The sequence below is a fragment of the Salvelinus alpinus genome, chromosome 17 (assembly GCF_045679555.1).
Source record: "Salvelinus alpinus chromosome 17, SLU_Salpinus.1, whole genome shotgun sequence".
Classification (NCBI taxonomy): Eukaryota; Metazoa; Chordata; class Actinopteri; order Salmoniformes; family Salmonidae; genus Salvelinus; species Salvelinus alpinus.
This window is the reverse complement of record NC_092102.1, coordinates 20,143,803-20,162,789: the sequence shown is the minus strand read 5'-3', so window position 1 is coordinate 20,162,789 and position 18,987 is coordinate 20,143,803. Positions and strand designations below refer to the sequence as shown.

At 41.1% G+C, this 18,987-nt stretch overlaps 1 protein-coding gene across 1 annotated transcript; it reads left to right on the top strand.

Moving 5' to 3' along the window:
- The first annotated feature begins 7,141 nt into the window (after window positions 1-7,141).
- On the top strand, window positions 7,142-18,218 carry scrt2 (scratch family zinc finger 2). Its single transcript, XM_071347822.1, has 2 exons — window positions 7,142-7,776; window positions 12,032-18,218. Exons 1-2 carry the CDS (start codon window positions 7,617-7,619, stop codon window positions 12,847-12,849), a joined length of 978 nt encoding a protein of 325 aa, XP_071203923.1. The 5' UTR covers window positions 7,142-7,616; the 3' UTR covers window positions 12,850-18,218.
- The last annotated feature ends 769 nt before the right edge of the window (window positions 18,219-18,987 follow it).

The following is an 18,987-nucleotide window of genomic DNA, read 5'->3' as shown; positions in this document are numbered from 1 at the left end:
GCCACCGTGCTTCTACACCTACATTGCTTGCTGTTTGGGGTTTTAGACTGGGTTTCTGTATAGCACTTTGTGACATCAGCTGATGTAAGAAGGGCTTTATAAATACATTTGATTGATTGATTGATTGAAATCTTTGGCCTGAATTCCAAGCGTCAAGTCTGGAGGAAACCTGGCACTATCTCTACGGTGAAGCATGGTGGTAGCAGCATCATGCTGTGGGGATGTTTTTAAGTGGCAGGGATTAGGAAACAAGTCAGGGTCGAGGGAAAGATGAAAGGAGCAAAGAGATCCTTGATGGAAACCTGCTCCAGAGCACTCAGGATCTCAGACTGGGACTATTTGTTTTCAATGTTTGAATCTGTTATTCAATTTGTCTCTATGGGATAATATCAGTAACGCCAAATTCAATGTTTCATCAAATAATTGTTTTTAATAATTTTTTGCAGATACCTAAAGGGGTCCTAAAATTAAAAATCAAATAGCTAAATTATCCTTGGTATGACCATCAGCCGTTCTGGATGGAGCAGACAGCAGACGGGTAAGGAGGCAGCTTTTATGCACCCTATATAAAGGGTGACCCAGGAGCCACGGCCTTCTGTAAGTGTGCCAACTTGCACGCTTCAAGGCAGCAACACAGTGAACACAGCTTGCCTCTGCCTGCCAGCTGCATCGTCTGTGTGTGTGCCTCCTGCACAAAAGCTGCATGCCCTTTGAAATGTGCTCAAACACACAAATGTAGGTCTATGAATGCACACACACACTTACACACGCACCGATGTGCAACGCAAAACATGCATGGTTGCGCAGTTAAATTTCAAAGTAAAGAATGGGATTTTATATGTAATGTACACTGAGTGTACAAAACATTAGGACCACCTTCCTAATATTGAGTTGCACCCCCTTTTTCCCTCAGAACAGCCTCAATTCCTCGGGCATGGACTACAAGGTGTCGAAAGCGATCCACAGGGATGCTGGCCCATGTTGACTCCAATGCTTCCCATAGTTGTGTCAAGTTGGCTGGCTGTCTTTTGGGTGGTGGACCATTCTTGATACAAAAGGGAAACTGTTGAGATTGAAAAACCCATCAGCGTTGCAGTTCTTGACACAAACCGGTGTGCCTGGCACCTACTACCATACCTCGTTCAAGGGCACTTACATCTTTTGTCTTGCCCATTCACTCTCTGAATGGCACACATACATAATCCTTGTCTCAATTGTCTCAAGGCTTAAAAATCCTTATTTAACCTGCCTCCGCCGCTTCACCTACACTGATTTGAAGTGTATTCAACAGGTGACATCAATTAGGGATCATAGCTTTCACCTGAAGTCAACTGGCCAGTCTGTCATGGAAAGAGCAGGTATTCCTAATGTTTTGTTTACTCACTGTATAATGCTACAGTATAAAGGTACACAAAGAAACCATATATTATGACTACACATCATACAATTATATGACTTTTAATGCAATGTTGATTAATGAATGTAACTATAAATATATTTTATGGCTAAATCTGCCCCCGCAGGGTAATTGGTCTTTGTTTTGTGGTAGCCTGTAGTCTATCTGTTGGAATAGAAGAGAGTGTGTAGCAAAAGAGCAACTCCACCACACCAGTGCATTAGGATCCTAGTCTCCTAGCACCGTGATTATTGTCTGCCTCAGCGTTGTTCGTGGACAAGGGCCTCATAACAGGTGACAGAATGCCTGCCAGCCGCTCCCACCTCCCCACCCCCACCCCAGAATGGCGACTATTATAAACCAAAAACGTATGCTCTCAATATATATGCAAATGACGACCGGTCCCAAGGTGAAGTTCGCAAAGGCAGCAATGCTGCTCTGCTCGCCTCTGTTTTGCTCATTTGCAAAAATGTTGAGAGTAACAAAGACCACAGGAAATTGAAAAATTGTTGCTAAGTAGTAGAAAAAGCAATCATTTTCCACGGGCAGCCTAATCCGGGGGAAATTGATCCTCACCTCTCTGACAAGCAGCATTGGTGGGAAGGGAAACACATAAGAGGAGAAAAAAGACGCCTGCTTCAATGTTGCCTGATGGAAAATTTGCTTGGTTGCAGATTCCTTCATTTTATTCATGAAAGGGCTTGGTTTTTGGCAAACAAGGGCTCCATGTCTTGGTTTGTCCCCTAAAGCAAACAGGTGTTGCTCACACAGACAAATGAGCAACTGAAATGAGAAAGTATTTTTGGACTTGCTACACAATTAACATCTTTGGTCTGTGTTTAGTCTATTGGGCCATTCCACTTCATCCATGCTGCATGCAAATATTCTAATTTGTTGTCTAATTTCAAACAGACTGATAGCATTACACTAATGCAGTTGCTCCTATTTTTGGGTCGGGGTACAAATTGCAAGAGACAGGCTATTATCAAGTGGTATGACCTTGTCCATGGAACATATTATGAAAAAAACCTGCAATGCCTTTTTGGGGACGGGGGATGGAGGAGGGTTAGAGGGGGGACTGTTGATGATTAATTAACCCAATTAACTTAGAATAAGATTACTGGAACAATCATTTAGAGATAACTTAGAGCAACGTGCTGTGATGACAATTATAATTCATATTTAATTATCACTATAGAAAGGGAAACGGTTGATATGAATACATAGGAAATCTTTTGGAGAGTGGCTTTTACATTTAAAACAAGATCTTTACATTTTTTAATGGCACTAGGGTGCTTCTACGTCATTCCTTTGGAAGGTACTGGGTTGTAGGTTTGCCTTTTGAGGAAATGTTTATGAATAATAAAGTATTTTTTTGGTGTGGAGATGAACAATCAGATCTATTATTTAAGTCCAATCCAAGCATCTCTCCATTCACATTTACTGCTTGTTGAAATGACGGTTTTAGAAAATGACTTTCTCATCACGCTGACAATAACAGAGCACTTTACTGTGTATGGTTGTGGGCAGCTAGCTACCTACCATATGGTGAAGATTGCATATGCTTTATTGCTCTCACTTTCACCAGTGTTATTTATTGAACTGGCATCACGGAAAACACACGCTCTGCACGGCCAGTGATTTCCTCCTCATCCATAATATGATAAAGGAATTTATGCCACTAGAACAGCGTACTAAGCTGCAGATTAAATGATATTAAGAAACATCATTCATACATCATATTGAATACATTTCCTACATTCCTGGGTTCTCTGTGATGGTGGCTATTGAGAGGAAAAGAACAACAGATTGGGGGAGTGGGAGAGAAAATGGGGGCTAGGGGGAGAGAAGAAGGGAGAGAAAGAGAGAGAAAGTGATAGGGAATGAGAGAGAGGGCGAGAAAGAAGGTGAGAGAGAGAGACGGAGACAGAGAGACAGAGAGATGGAGACCAGGTTGTAAGTGTGCACGAGGCTAAATGGGGAAGAAGTGCTCACAATGAGACAATAGGACAGAGGAGATTTCTTTTTTTTTCGCACTGCAAAACAATTGTATATTTCTATATTGATCCCACCTTGGGCTGGGTAGATTTGTTGTTGTATCATTTATGTTCAACATTTTTCTCATCTTATCACACACACCAAAGTATCTAAATATCACTGGTCAATGGGTTGTTATTCATGTTTATACATCCTAATTAGGTAGGCCTACTCCTTCCTTTCCTAACCACAAAGGGGCTCACAGTATGAGTGAGTGTGAGTGAGTGTATTTACCATTATATATTGATAGTTGTGGAACATTGAAAATCCAATTCTGTCTGGGCTCTGTCTGAGAGATATTCATTCATTTCCATGCAGCTGTCTTCTTGCAAGGTGTTGAGAAACAGCTTTTTCTAGAGGATGAAAAGGATTTTTCCGAGGGAGAATGAAGGGTCTGCTATCATTTTTAGGCAGACTGGAGCTGGTGGAGATGTTATTAGCATAAATTATCTCACCCACCAAAGAGAGATAGGAACATGTTAGCTTCTTTCTGCCTTTCACAGTTAATTGCCCCACTTATTGTACAGTTGCCTGTGGACAACAAAAGCACACACACAGAACAACAGTAATACACAAGCCAAATAGGGCATGAGTGATATATGCCAACTTGCATTTGATATAGTGTGGCAGTGGAAACAGTTAAAGCCCATTCACTCCCTTTATGTTGAGCCGGGAGTCCTCAATAAAGTACGAAATATTGTCTTCTCGACCTTCTTCTCTTTTCTAGGGCTGATCAGTTTGTTATTTACAACAGAAGAACAGGTGTGCATGACATTGGAATGCGCTATATATAACAATTATTCAGTTATTTGCTGTAGTCTGGGTTTATTTATTTATTTGTATTCCAATGCAGAGAATATTATTCATCGTTCTCAGTTTGATTTTTCTGGATAAACTGTTATCGCGACCAAATCATCCCTATACGCTGAGTCACTTATCATCAGTATAGGATGTTTATCATAAAACAGCACAACACTATTTGATACAGCACACGACAGAGCCTCTATGATAAAACAGTATGAGGGAATATTGGCTTGCTGCACTAACCCAGTAAGGCAGAGTGAGGTGAATTATAGATGGTGGTTGTGCCTAATGGACTCTGAGCACCTTGACTCACACTCATGGTAACATTATAAGTGGCACAATGGGCTGTGTCCTGGACTCCTTAGGCACCACTACCTTTTCAGAAGAAGAGCTGTTTCAATGGCTTTATTTTCTCTCTATTCAAACGAAATCCTTGATTTCTAAAGAAGTTACTGAGATGAATTAGCCTGAAAGTAAATTAAGGGATTGAATTGCTTTACATGTGATTTCTTCTCCAATGGCTTTATCTCCTCTGTTTTGGGCTTCACAGCATCTCTAGCGGAGGAATTGCCTCAAACAAGAAGAAACCCAAGACATTTAACATTCAGCTGGCCAGCTTTCCACAGCCCTCTGAGGCTGTACAGTATGTTAATGCAGTTGAGATAGTGTCGCTGCCTCCCCCTCTGACCAGACTGTGGATACAACCCAAGCCCCTGCCCCGACTACTGGGGAGGGTAAAGCCGTCCCACTCCCACTAACCCTGAGGGGGCTGTCACCATGGCAACACTTGTCCCGAGGCAGTGATCAGATGTCAGAGTGAGTCTGAGGGGGTTCTAATGGACTGGAACATCAGGGAAGTGGAGAGGAGTGATAGGGCGAGAGGCAACCTGTAACCTGTCACCTGTAACTAGCAGTTGTTGGTCTCAAATATGAAATCAGGATCATTCATGGTTGAATGGTTGAATACTGTGTATCCTGTCAAAATATAGCCAGTTAAGCAAATGTTCAGACATAAAAGTTAACCACACAACCATATGAATACAACAAATAACACTGTAAAACCACTTAAATGTAGGGCAATAGAACTGGGAGGACTGACACGTTGGTGCTGAGGATGCTTCTTTCTCAACGGAGGTTTCCTTCCTCCATTAGGTTGAGTTGCTATCAGTGCCTCAATGTTTCTTCAGAGCGTTATCTTTATGTGTGTAATGTTAATGTCTGCTTGCCATGTCTGAATCAGAGAGGGGTGCCCTGGTTGTGCTCCACTGCACCGTACAGAAAGCAGAAGAATGAGGAGGGCCTCTGCCACAGATAAACCTCAGTTCAGACCGCAGAGTCAAACTAGAGGTCGGTTAAAAACTGCTGGAGAAGTTCGATGTTAGTTAAAAAAGTTAACTTTAATTTATCCCCCTGGCGGATTTTTTGTTGAAGTCAGAAACACTTGTAGCTTTCCGATGTCAAAATTACAATGTCTAAAACCCAGCAAGAGTTGTGCTGAACTTGGAAAAAACATTACTATTAAATAGACTCAAGAACCCTGAGAGAGTAGACCCAGAAATACCAGATGTGTACAAGACATGTGCCTATACAGTAAACTGTGGACAGCAACTTTCAGTAATTGGTCCCACACCACAAACCTTTGGGAAATCATTCATAGCATGATGCACAGTGTTTTCTCCATATTTCTCAATTTCTGCTCCTCTGTAGACTAGATAACTGAACTTGGCTGTAGCAAGTTTCTTAGAGTATGTCCAAATTGTTGAAACAAGCAGCAGCACAGTTATAAAACTGTCACTTCCAATTTATGACTGTCAATTCAGCATGAAATTGTCCCATAGCCTTGCTACTGTATCATTGCAGCATGACAATGTTTTACTGTATGATCCAGCATTGCTGTGCATGGTTTTCCTGATTGATTATTGAGAATGATGAGAGTTCATACGCATGACTGACATACAGTAAAAGGCTCCTCAGTGTTCTACAAATGAGAAATCAAGTCTTGTTATGTAAGATTTCTACAGTCTCCAATGTATATTTGTCAGATACATTGACCCTTTCTGACAGAATTCTAAAAGGAAAACTGTTCAATATTTTGAAATAAGAAATATTACAGAATATGTAGATATCGAAGTATTTGATGCCAGCTATGCTTTAATATTATCAACCCAAATCAATCTAGAAATGACCTCACTAATTAGCAGATGTGGGTCTAATTTTGCATTTCACTCTAATCAAAAAGATGTAATTAAACAGATAATACATTTTCATGCATAGCAGGAAACACATCTGTGCCGCACCGTCAGGGAAGAAAATTCTAGAGAGTTTGCCAGGAATGCTCCTAATACATCCATGGATAAACAGATAAACAGTGCTGAAATCACTTTCATGAAACTCTACAGTGCATGTGTCAGGGTTGGAGTCAATTTCATTCCAATGCAGTCAATCAGGAAGGTAACTAAAAATCCATTTCCAATTCAAACATTTTCTCATGGAGAATTACGGAGGAAAATGTGAATTGTGGAATTACAGTAGGATATGTCTACTTTCGTTTCAGCCAAGGATAGTTTGGAATGGGGAGAGGTAGTGAGGTGACAGAGAGGAAAGGATGAGGAGGAAGCGAGGCAGTGCCTGTAACAAGGCAAACATAAACTGTGCCACTTCATCTGAAAACAATGGGAGACAGGACACTGAATGTGCTCTCATCCACATGTCTCCATTGTCTGCCCGCCCTCTCTTTTACTCCTCCTCTGAGCATGCCATGGAGCATAAGAGGGGGTGAAAGGGGGGTGGTAGTAGTGGGGGCAGTGTGTGTGTGTGTGTGTGGGGGGGGGGGTCTGGCTGTGTTCTTTCTCCTCTGACTGTGTGCGAATGAATGCACAGACGGTTCAGTAGTAATTTGATGTGTGTCCCCGGGGACATTTGATGGATTAAAGCTAAGCAGCTCCATTTCGCAGCACCACCTGATCTTCCACTGCCTGTGCCCCATATAAAAGCTGGAGAGATCGCTGATCTCAGCTAGTCCGACAGTCTCTCTCTCCCCTCCCTCCTCCACGCTCTCTCTCTCACTCTCTTCTCTCTGGTCCTTTAAGCGTGCTGCATCACAGGAGCTATCCAGTGCTGAACCAGAAGATTTTTTATCTTTTTGAAAGCTGGGGGAGCCATAGAGTAACACACAGCATTGCCGTCAGCCTTGTTCTCCACTGGTTTCCATTTTCTTTCATTCTCTTATGTTTTTTAGAGGTTGTCTTTTCGTTTAACACAAGGATTACTACTACCGTCAGCCGGCTCCAGCTCTGCCTGTTTGCTGCTTTCTTTGGGGGTCTTCTCTTTTCTTCTCATGCGTGATTCTCGGGTCTGTGTGTTTTTTATTCTTTGAAACATGCCCCGTTCGTTTTTGGTGAAGAAAATCAAGCTAGATGATTTCTCTTCATCCAATGCTGCCTCTAATCACCATCACCACCTGGACGACTCATTCACTCCTTTCACACGCTCCATCACTGACTCTGTGACCAACTTGGGGGTTCGTCTCAGTGAGAATGGTGAGTTTGCATACCTCTGCACAGCACACACACGTCCTGCCTGCCGTTGTCTAGGGTGTGCTACTGTATCACTGCTCCCTTTGGAGAAACAGGTTAAGTTGTTCATTCCAGAATCAGAATGCCCCATGATATCAACATAGTAAACACAGTTGGAATTGTCTTTTGTTTGTGTATAAGTGGTTGTTAGGTGAAATAGTGCCTCTTCACCCCTTGACATGCCTGTTGTCTGGGAATTAATAGCAGATGTTACATAAATCCGGCTGATTTTGCATCCGTATCGCAAATAATCCTCTCCAGCACCACCACCCCACCCCCATCGTGCTCCCAGACTTTTTTTTGACTCTGATGATAGGCAGACACAATTCAGGTCACAGCAGAGGATCAGCTTATGCAAATTGGGGAGCAAAACGTGCCGCACATCTGTAGACATGTGTATCTGAATTTGTATTACTTGCACAAATTACTGTGTGCCTGAAACATACAGGATGACAAATTGAGATATTAACATATAGGATGACAAACTGAAAAAGGTATGAACATGAAAGATGAGTGCCGGATGATACATTTGTCCTTAGCTGTTATTGTCCTTGAGTTTCCATCACAGTCCGAACCCCCCTCTACCCCCCTCCCTTCCCACCCAACCAGAGCATGCATGCACAGTCTCCCCACCCCCATCCATCCGCTACATCTTTCTCCTCCTTCCGGGCGTTTGAAAACTAGCAGAGGTAGAGTTTCAGCCATGTACAGTACGGCCGGGGGAGGTGGGTTAGCTGGGGTGGGGGCGAGGAGGAGAGAGAGAGGGAGAAAAATACAGAAATGCTTCGGGCAGCATTGACGATGGGCCACGTGACCAAGGGTATACAGTAAACATAGAAGAAAGGGCACATAGCTGCACAGTGAGCAGCATTAGGACTGGACATCATGCTACGCCCAAGTCCAGTCAGAACCAGAGCCCGAGCCAGAGCCAGAGCCCGAGCCAGAACCAGAGCCCGAGCCAGAGCCCGAGCCCGAGCCAGAGCCAGAGAGAGACGTCCTTCACTTTCAGTCAGTCAGGTTTCAGCTCGCTCCCATTTTGTGGCCATATTTAGGATGCCAGACATCTGTCTCTCTTTGTTATTTTGTCTGGCAATGAGCAGATAGCTTTACAGTTCAGCTCAATCTGTGAACGAACGATGCCCACTTGTTATTCCATCACATCACATACTACTGTGATTCAGTGATTTTAGATTTGCAACAGCAACCAATAACAAAAGCACATGTTTGCACTGTGTTGTTGTTATTCACAAATGATGGCTGTAGTGAATGGTCAATTTAACTAAATATGTATTTTGAAATGATAGATTATGAGGATAAATAAACGTGTGTTATATTTACACAAATGCACAAGGTTATGATGAAGTTATGGAACCAGATTCATTGCACAAACATGACTTCTTTACATAAACTATGCGGTTGAAATTACAATCCTTTATAAAGATGTTCGTCTCATTCTATTGTCGTGTCAATAATAAACACTACTCCTCTTCCTTTGAGAAAGAAATAATTTTGACTGGAGGAAAAAAAACATTATAGTCTATTGCATTAGGAAGGAAGCCTTCTTGTCTGCTCAATGAAATCCCAGAGAAATCATAACACTGTTGAAATGCCTTGCATCAGCACTTAGGCTGCGCCAACGGATTTTCCTCCATTGTGGAGACATTTGACTTGAAGTGTCTGTCGAACAACAAAGGAGGAAGGTGGGAGAGGGAGAGGGAGTCCATTAATTACATGCTTGCTTTGCATTAGAGGAATGAGTTGCTGTACTGCAAAGTTTCATACAGCATTAGTTCAGCCACAAATGATGAACTCTCTGTCTGACCTTAAGTAATTGAAACGAATTACATATGTGCAATTAACCAAGGGAATAGAAAACAAGATGTCCATATACTGTATGTTCCAATAACAATCTGTTGCTGTTTACAGTATGTTTGACTCTTTTCCTGTGCTCTCTTTAGGGTACTCTATATTGGATGAGATAGTGTCTCATTTTAGATGTTGGGAGAAAATATAACAATGTGTTATATACTTGAAATAGCCTATGAAGTAAGAATTACAATTACCTTAAGAAGTCTTTTTAGAATGATTTCTTTACTATAGGCTACATCTCCCAAATATCATAAGTTGTTAACTAGTCAACAAGAGATGATGCGTTTGACCAAATACCACCCCTGCCTTCCTGTAAGATCCCAGTCTCCCAGTCCCACAGTATCATGGTAATGCCTTTGACAAGGAATGGGCTCTGAGAGGGACCCCTTGGGAATGGAGACAGCATTCTAAGAGAGCACTTAAATGGATTTTCGAATGACCTGATTCTTAAAGGCACTTCAGCGAGCTTACTGTTGCATACAGGTGACCCTCTTCACAAACACTATAGCCATTTTGTTCTGTTGGTAATCCTGTTTATCATGTTTCAGCTTAACCTTTCCATCACTGAACCATGTGCAATAGGCTATCATTGTGTTGTCCTCTCCAGTCACTTTATTCTGTGCCCGAGCCTGCATTACTTCTGTCTTATTTCCCCTCACACAGTGTGTTCCAACAGCTGTACTATTTTACAGATGATGGCATATTGATCAGCAAGAAACTTAGAATTTCATTAAAAAACAGTCAATAGTTAATTTCCACCGCATGCTGCACACAGTGCTTAGGAATGGGTTTTTTCTGCAGTTATGCACTACTTCTCCCAGGGCAGGATTTGCACCACACATTCCAATTGTAATCGTAGGTTTGTCCTATATTCTAGGAAGCTATTAAAGTGGAACATGTTTAGATAAATGCATACAAGTGTGTGGATGAACTCGGCTAATGTTACTTCATATTTAGCTCTTTACAGCTGCCAGGAAACCTTTCAGCTTCACTTGGCTGCCTCACAATTAAAGGAGGGACAGAAAATTGTCTAGACAAAAAGATTGCCCGTCTGTAATGTAACATCAGTCAATAATCTAGTGAGAAATGTTGGAAATATCCTGGAAGTGCTACTCTGTTGAGATCAGAGGCATCATGCCCATAGGGGGCACTAGCCCCATCAGATTTGTCATGTAAAATGAAAAACATATATATTTCTCTGTACTACTAGCCACCTAGCAATATTATGAAGTTGGCTTTAGCTAGCCCAGATAGGTTCCCAATCTCCCAACCTCATAACTATAGCTATAGCTACCAAGAAGCCGTCAGGCTATCAATCCAGTTAGAGTAGCTAGCTTGTCTAACTGTCTTATCTGGCATGCTTGCTGGCAAGGTTGGCAGACTTTAGAAAAGCAAGCAATTACTAAATGTACTGAATAAGACTCACATTCTTTCAATCTTTTACCCAAATTTTAGCAGAGATGTAGAGAAGCATATTTTGTTTCTTTAAAAAATGAACGACCAGTCAGTAAACCATATATTGTTTTGCATAGAATTAAGCATTATGATTATGGCTCTAGATTGCAGGAAAAAGCTGTTTCAGGTGTTTGAAAAAAATTCTCCAACTTCACATACTTTGTGCCCCGTCAGATTTATGTGGTGCTTGATGCCCCTGGTTTAGATAAATTAATTTATAGTGTGGTAGACAGTCACCCCAGACCCTTGACAGTGTGTCTGATGGGCCCAGCGTGTTCCGGCTTAAATTGGGCAAACACAGCAAAGAGATAGTCACAGAGGATTGACATACCTTATTGTGAGAAAGTCTTATCATGGGAAGAAAGGGTGCCTAATCAATGAGACCACTTTGTGTAATAAGAGGGGCCTTCTTTCACAGGTCTATTTAATGAGCTATTATCTGTATTTAGCAGCCACCACTCATCTGCACTGAAACTGTGTAATAAGGCTGAATGCTGTGAATAATGTTCTGCAGCAGCGTAACAGTCCGAGGCCTGTGGTAAATTCTGTGTGATTTGAGGAAATTGCAATGTGTTTTGTATGTTTTTATGCTATTGTTTCATAATTTACAAGAGGCAATCATCAATAATAATCGTGTAATCACATCACAATAGACTTATCTACCACCACAACCCATGGTCTACTGTAGACTACTGTAGACTGTGTGTGTGTGTGTGTGTGTGTGTGTGTGTGTGTGTGTGTGTGTGTGTGTGTGTGTGTGTGTGTGTGTGTGTGTGTGTGTGTGTGTGTGTGTGTGTGTGTGTGTGTGTGTGTGTGTGTGTGTGTGTGTGTGTGTGTGTGTGTGTGTGTGTGTGTTTTGCCTTACTCTAACTATTATTGTGTGTGTTTTCTCCAGGCTACATCCAGGATTACATCACGCCATCGGTATACCAGGGGGAGAAGAAGATGGAGCTCAAGCTGGCCTCGCCAGTGTCTGACCCCCTTTACACCCAGGTGAGCAGTGGGGGCGAGGAGTACTGTGACCCTGACCTGGAGCACCCTGACAGCCCCCAGTCCGGCATGACGGCCAGCGGCTTCTACAGCGGCGAGGCGGAGGCCCCAACCGAGGGTTATACCATGGATGCCTTCTTCATCTCCGACGGGCGCTCGCGGCGGAAGGGAGACGGTGACGGCCGTAAGGGAGGTAGTTCTGTCACGTCCAATGCCGATGCCACGGAGGAGAGGGAGGCAGGGGCCGCCGGCACGGCCCGCCACTCCTGCAATGAGTGCGGCAAGACGTACGCCACTTCATCCAACCTCAGCAGGCACAAGCAGACGCACCGTAGCCTGGATAGCAAGATGGCACGCAAGTGTCCCACCTGCGATAAAGTGTATGTGTCCATGCCGGCGCTGGCCATGCACATCCTCACCCATGACCTCAAGCACAAGTGCGATGTGTGCAGCAAGGCCTTCAGCCGGCCCTGGCTCCTGCAGGGCCACATGCGCTCGCACACCGGGGAGAAACCGTTCGCCTGCGCCCACTGCGGCAAAGCCTTTGCTGACCGCTCAAACCTCCGCGCCCACATGCAAACCCACTCTGCCTTCAAGCACTACCGCTGCAAGCGCTGCAATAAGACCTTCGCCCTGAAATCCTACCTGAACAAGCACTATGAGTCAGCCTGCTTCAAGGGATCTGGGGACGAAGATGACGACGAGTCCTGCTCTGAGAACTAGCTGGCGGAACCAGAAGAACGGAAGCAGAATTTGGAACCCTAGGTTCTACAACCAATAACCCCCTTCACTCTGCCCTACATCCCTTTTTTCTTCCCTTTTATAGAAAGCAATATTTTCACTGAGATTACGTGAAGAAAACTGTTCTGATTATGGCAAAAACAATTTCTAAATATGCTGGATCCCCCCCCCCCTGCACAGTAGCTAATCGTCCACAGATACATACAATCAAAACACCCATCCCCCAAATAAAGACTTGTTTTTAGCTCACACACAAACACAGCATACACACACACAAACACACACCCACATACGCACACACACACAATTATATATGAGGCCTGGCATGTGAATTTTTATCAATGACTATAATGATATTGATATCAATAGTAATAATATTTAGATTCCTGATATTTTATAGAAAATAGTACAGGAAAAAAAAAACATAAAAAAAGGACAGTAACAGTGTTCTTTTGTTTTTTAGAGACAAAAATGACCTCTTGTATTTTTATGCTGCTTTTTATTTGCTAAGAATTGAATTCTTTTGCAACTGCCAACATGAACTTTTTATGAAAATGTGAATTATGACAGTATTTTCAAAAAATGGGAGATCATTTAAAAGTTAAAAACATACCCTTTTTGTCACACATATGTTTTTAATTCAATAGGTGTTCTTTTTCTATTGTCCGACTGAATTTGTTGTTTATTTTTTGTGCCAATTCTTCCTTGATTTTTTAAAAGCAAAGCATCTTTGTAACTGTGGGTATTCCAAAAGCTTCCAGCCAACCTATTGAACAAAACCTAAAGGCAAACTACATCAGCTGAGAACAATTAGGATCATGAACCAGGGGTCATTGTCAGTTCCATCAGAGCAGTTGTTCTGAGTTGTTATGGAAACCTGTTGAACAGGTTGTGTTATCACAAGATTCCGGCGGGAATCAAAGTATACGCTCTTCATCATACTGGTAACTAGAACAATAATAACACTGGGAGCCAAACCAAATCTACCGATCTGTTGTTATAAGTGCCATGTGCATTGTGCAGTGACCTGTCTATAGCAATGAAAACCATCCCTGTTCTTCCTCCACCGCAGTGGCTTGCATGAACTTTGCCACTCTGTGGTGTTTCCCTCAGTCTTACGTAATAAGCAATGTTCATTATACACTCTCTGACGTGCACCCCTCTTTTTCTATTACCTCAAAAAGGAAAAGGTATGATCTCATGACATGCACCCTCAGTTACAAAGGAATCGTTTTTGTATTTATATGTTGCTGAAAGCTCTTTCTACCATTAGATGTAAATCATCCTACTACCTTGTACATAATGTTTTTCTCTATTTATGTGACTATTTATTTATTTGTCAATTTATCTATGTCTTTTATTTATTCATTTACATGATTGTTAATTTATTCATCTATTTATTTATGCCATCACAATATTTGTCTATTCACGTGTTGAAACCTGACTTTCCATTGACCTTGTAAGATGCTGCTGATCTTTAAAGAAAATGTTTATATGCATGAAACTGTAGAGAGTCCATTGGACTTTGTTTTTTTAAAGAGGAACAATGTCTAGTATCAGCGGTAACTTCAAACAAATGATGAATGCAGATTATATTTGTTTCACGGCAATAATAACTTCACTGGTACGGCAATTGACATGTATATTAATAATAATCAAAGCTGTCCTGTTTGCAGTCAATTTAGGGCAATAAAATGAAACAGATGAACAAGACGTGTTAAGATATCCTCCATCTTGTTGTTACCTGAAATAGAGTACACTCAACTGCCTCCCTCCGTGTATTGGCCGAAGATTGACCCTTAATCATGTCATGCAAAACTGTAGCAAACATTACTATTGTGTTTTATAAGAAATCCCATGAAATTTAACATTTTCCACATATATAACATCAAAGTCTTCCTTATTCAACCCTCTGAATAGGATAGGGGGAATCAGGTTATTCTGAGACACATTCTATTCTACCAGCTGGCTTGTCTTCCACAACTCACAGAGCTGTATTCCAGAATCCTGACAGGTTGAGTTAGTTGGAAGGAGGACTGAGGAGCCCCAATTATCATGCCAGAGGAGATAATGGCAATGGGAAGGCTTTTTTTCCCAGGTGGATTAGCCAGGCGATAATAATAGCAATGCAGTAATTATAAAACAGTGTCGACCCCAATTGCTCTCAAGATTACCATGCCAGAGCATTGCTGCACGCCACTAATGCCCTGGAAAAGGGAAAAGTCAGTAATCGAGAGATTGGCTGTCTACCACAATATAGTTGCTTTACTCCTTATGATGAAGACTGGATAGGTTTCTGTAGCCTGGTCTAGCAGTGCAACGTCAATATGCCTTGAAAATACCTTAGATGTTTACTAGACATTTAAAGTACAATACTAGAAAATAAAAACAGCACTTCCCAAAATTGTCACTTGGTTGGAAGGCTGAAAATAATGGTGTAAGGCATCAGGGTGATACAGAGTTTAGCACATTTATTATGATAGGCATTTTTCACAATCACGGGCGCTTCCAAAATTAAGCTGTTTGGCAGATCACTCTATGTTGAATCCATATGTTTCTTTTTGGGATTAGCGGTGACTAGAAGCAAGATAATTATATAAATGTAAAATGTATCATTATGATTAATGTAACAACAAAATGGATGTTCATCCATCAATTGACAATGAAGGTTTTATACAAATTCCTTTCTTCATGTCTGTTCATGTCTGATAGCCACCTAAATCTCTTAATGACAAAGACTCAGTTATTGTAATAAGATAATAATACACTCCATCCCCTCCCACCTCACATCATAACCCCTCTCCCCCTCTAACTGGTTTTCATGAGACGTGTGGTTTAGTGATGTGTGAGATGTGCTAGTCTGGGATTGGTAGAGGACTGTGTCGTGTGGGAGGATAACAGGTGTTTGCAGACAGACTGCAGATAGGGAGAGTAATTGAGTTGGTGAGTGACCTCCAAGGGGAAGGTCGAGCACCAGCAGGCAAATGCACTGTCAGCTATTTGCATATTCTAAATGGATGACACAGTCACAGTAATGGTGAGTTCTCCTTTAAAAACCTGCAGGGAATAAACTGAGTCTCTCTCTTATCGTTTCATACTTCCCTCTATTTCACCACTACCACTCAACTCATATAATGACCCTGACCTCTATATTAACCTTTGGTTTTCATCCTAAAGATGTAGTTTTGTCTCATGATAGGCTTGGTGACCATACTGTACGTGTTGTGGAAAAACCACCTGTTTCCACAGCAACTTGTGGAATATGTGTTTACAGGTACTTCATTTGTAGAGTATTTTGAGTTAAAAAGGAAATTGTTGTTTTTCTGGTTACTGAAGCTCAAAATTATTTTGAAGCTCATTCTGCTACTTGATAGGGGGATCCATGTTTGTTCTGAGCAATATCACAATGAAACTGCACTGTATTTCCAATACAGATCTTGTTTTGGTTGTCAAATCTAATTTATATTGTCCCAAAAATGAATAGAAACCCTAAATGCAGAAAACCCTAAATGCAGAAAAGTAAGCGCTAATTTGTTTTGAAACATTTTTTTCAGAGTTTGAGAAAGGAAAACATTGTTCCTCTTTGACAATTTTGTAAACATATTTGTATATATATATATACAGTACCAGACACACCTACTCATTCAAGGGTTTTCTTTATTTTACTATTTTCTACATTGAAGAATAATAGTGAAGACATCAAAACTATGAAATAACACATATGGAACCATGTAGTAACCAAAAAAGTGTTAAACAAATCAAAATGTATTTTATATTTCAGATTCTTCAAAGTAGCCACCCTTTGCCTTGATGACAGCTTTGCACACACTTGGCATTCTCTCTACCAGCTTCACCTGGAATGCTTTTCCAACAGTCTTGAAGGAGTTCCCACATATGCTGAGCACTTGTTGGCTGCTTTTCCTTTCCCTGATTGTGGAGGCCAGGTCATCTGATGCAGCACTCCATCACTCTACTTCTCGGTCAAATAGCCCTTACACAGCCTGGAGGTATGTTGGGTCATTGTCCTGTTGAAAAATAAATGATAGTGGGACTAAGCGCAAACCAGATGAGATGGCGTATTGCTGCAGAATGCTGTGGTAGTCATGCTAGTTAAGTATGCCTTGAATTCTAAATAAATCTCAGACGGTGTCACCAGCCAAGCACCCCCACACCACCACACCTCCTCCTCCATGCTTCACGGTGGGAACCACACATGCAGAAATAATTTCTTCACCTACTCTGCGTCTCACAAAGACACGGAGGTTGGAACCAAAAATCTAAAATTTGGACTCAACACATTTTTGGGTACTACATGATTCCATATATGTTATTTCATAGTTTTGATGTCTTCACTATTGTTCTACAATGTACAAAAATAGTATAAAGAAAGAAAAACCCTTGAATGAGTAGGTGTGTCCAAACTTTTTACTGGTACTGTATATATATCCCAGCAATAATAATGACAATGCATGTGGACATTTACTTGTTTGCTCTCTTTGTTTATGTTGTCTTTTGTAAAGAAGACAAATACAGTTATCAACTGCAGTGTGGGTGGGAATGTGAATCTGGGAAAGTCTTAATTAAAATCCATCATAGCTGCAACAAGCTCTCACAATCTCATGTCGGAATTAGACGTTCATCCATGTTTCTCAAACATCAAATTTCGAAGCTGTTCCAAACATCACATTTCAACGTGTTTAAGGTTAAGTTTAGGCATTAACTCCACATTTTTAAGGTTAGGTTTAAGCTTAGGCATTAACTCCGAATTATTACCGTTAGGCATTAACTCCGAATGGTTAAGGTAGAGGTTAAGCTCTGGGATAGGCTTAAAGCAAAATCAAAAAAATATTTTTTTATCGCTGGAATCGAAGATGCAACCTTTGGCACTAAGGTAATGCCCATCTACCATCCCCGTCCACAACACCCTAGCAAAACTAAAAACTACTTGAAGGTAACTGTACTCACTGTTGCCCCTAGTGGCCGGTTTCCACTTCATCTCCTGACGTCCTCAGACATAGATTGACGTCAAATACTGACTTGTATCATAGGTTACCAACAACACTCCACTACTCTGTGTATTCTGACTGGGAGATTGGTCCATGTTCTTTTTCTCTTTTCTTTTTTTCCTTTTATTTATTTGCCAAGCTTGTCTGCGCAATGATGAAAAGTGCCAAAAATTATTACCATAACAAAAGCCTTCAACATATGGTGGTCTGCTTGAAACCTTCCATATGGTCCTCAAAACATAGATTCAGATTTTCCACTTTCTTTTCTCGCTATCTTTCTTTCCATTTCTTTTTCTGTCTTTAATATTTTCAACCACGTGTGAATAAATTTAAGCCATGATTGCTGTGGGGTGTTTTGGTTTATTTGATTCTGCTACAATTAATAATGGTGATAACTATAATAAAAACAATAGCACAAGTAAACTACAGGTCCGTTTTTATTTCACTTGATAAGGCCTCTGAGCAATCAGACAACCTATTCACTTCATACATAACACGTTGTTACAATATACTGGATCCTGCATCCTCTCTGATACTGATTCAACTGGAGCGGAATTAAGAAAATCATCATTTGAATTATGCTACACTATCAATATAACAGATTCCTTGTTTTCAATTAATTACTTCAGACTGATCCCACTGAACACAGACGTCAGTTCAACGTCTAATTTTGATTTACATTTGATTGTGTTGTCAACTAAAGTGAATTCAACGTGTGTCAAATGTCACCATGTTATTGGATTTAAAATGGGTGGAAAAAAATACTAAATTCTCATACATTGGCTACTATTTGCAAATTCAATCAGTTTTCCACGTTGTTTCAACGTCAACACATTGAATCGATTTGTTTAAATGACATGGAAACGTTGATTCGACCAGTTTTTGTCCAGTGGCATCCACATCAAATCACTGTTGTTAGACATAGTTTCTATGCCACTAATCTAGAGGCCAACTGGCCTGAAATGCTACAACTATATCTATCAAATTCTCAGAAATATGACAATTATTCTTCCTAGTCCCCATATCAACTGATATATAAAATAGGCCCGATATAGGTGGTGGCGATATATTCTGTGTAAGAGTTACTAAAACATAGGGTCATATTAAAAGCAGA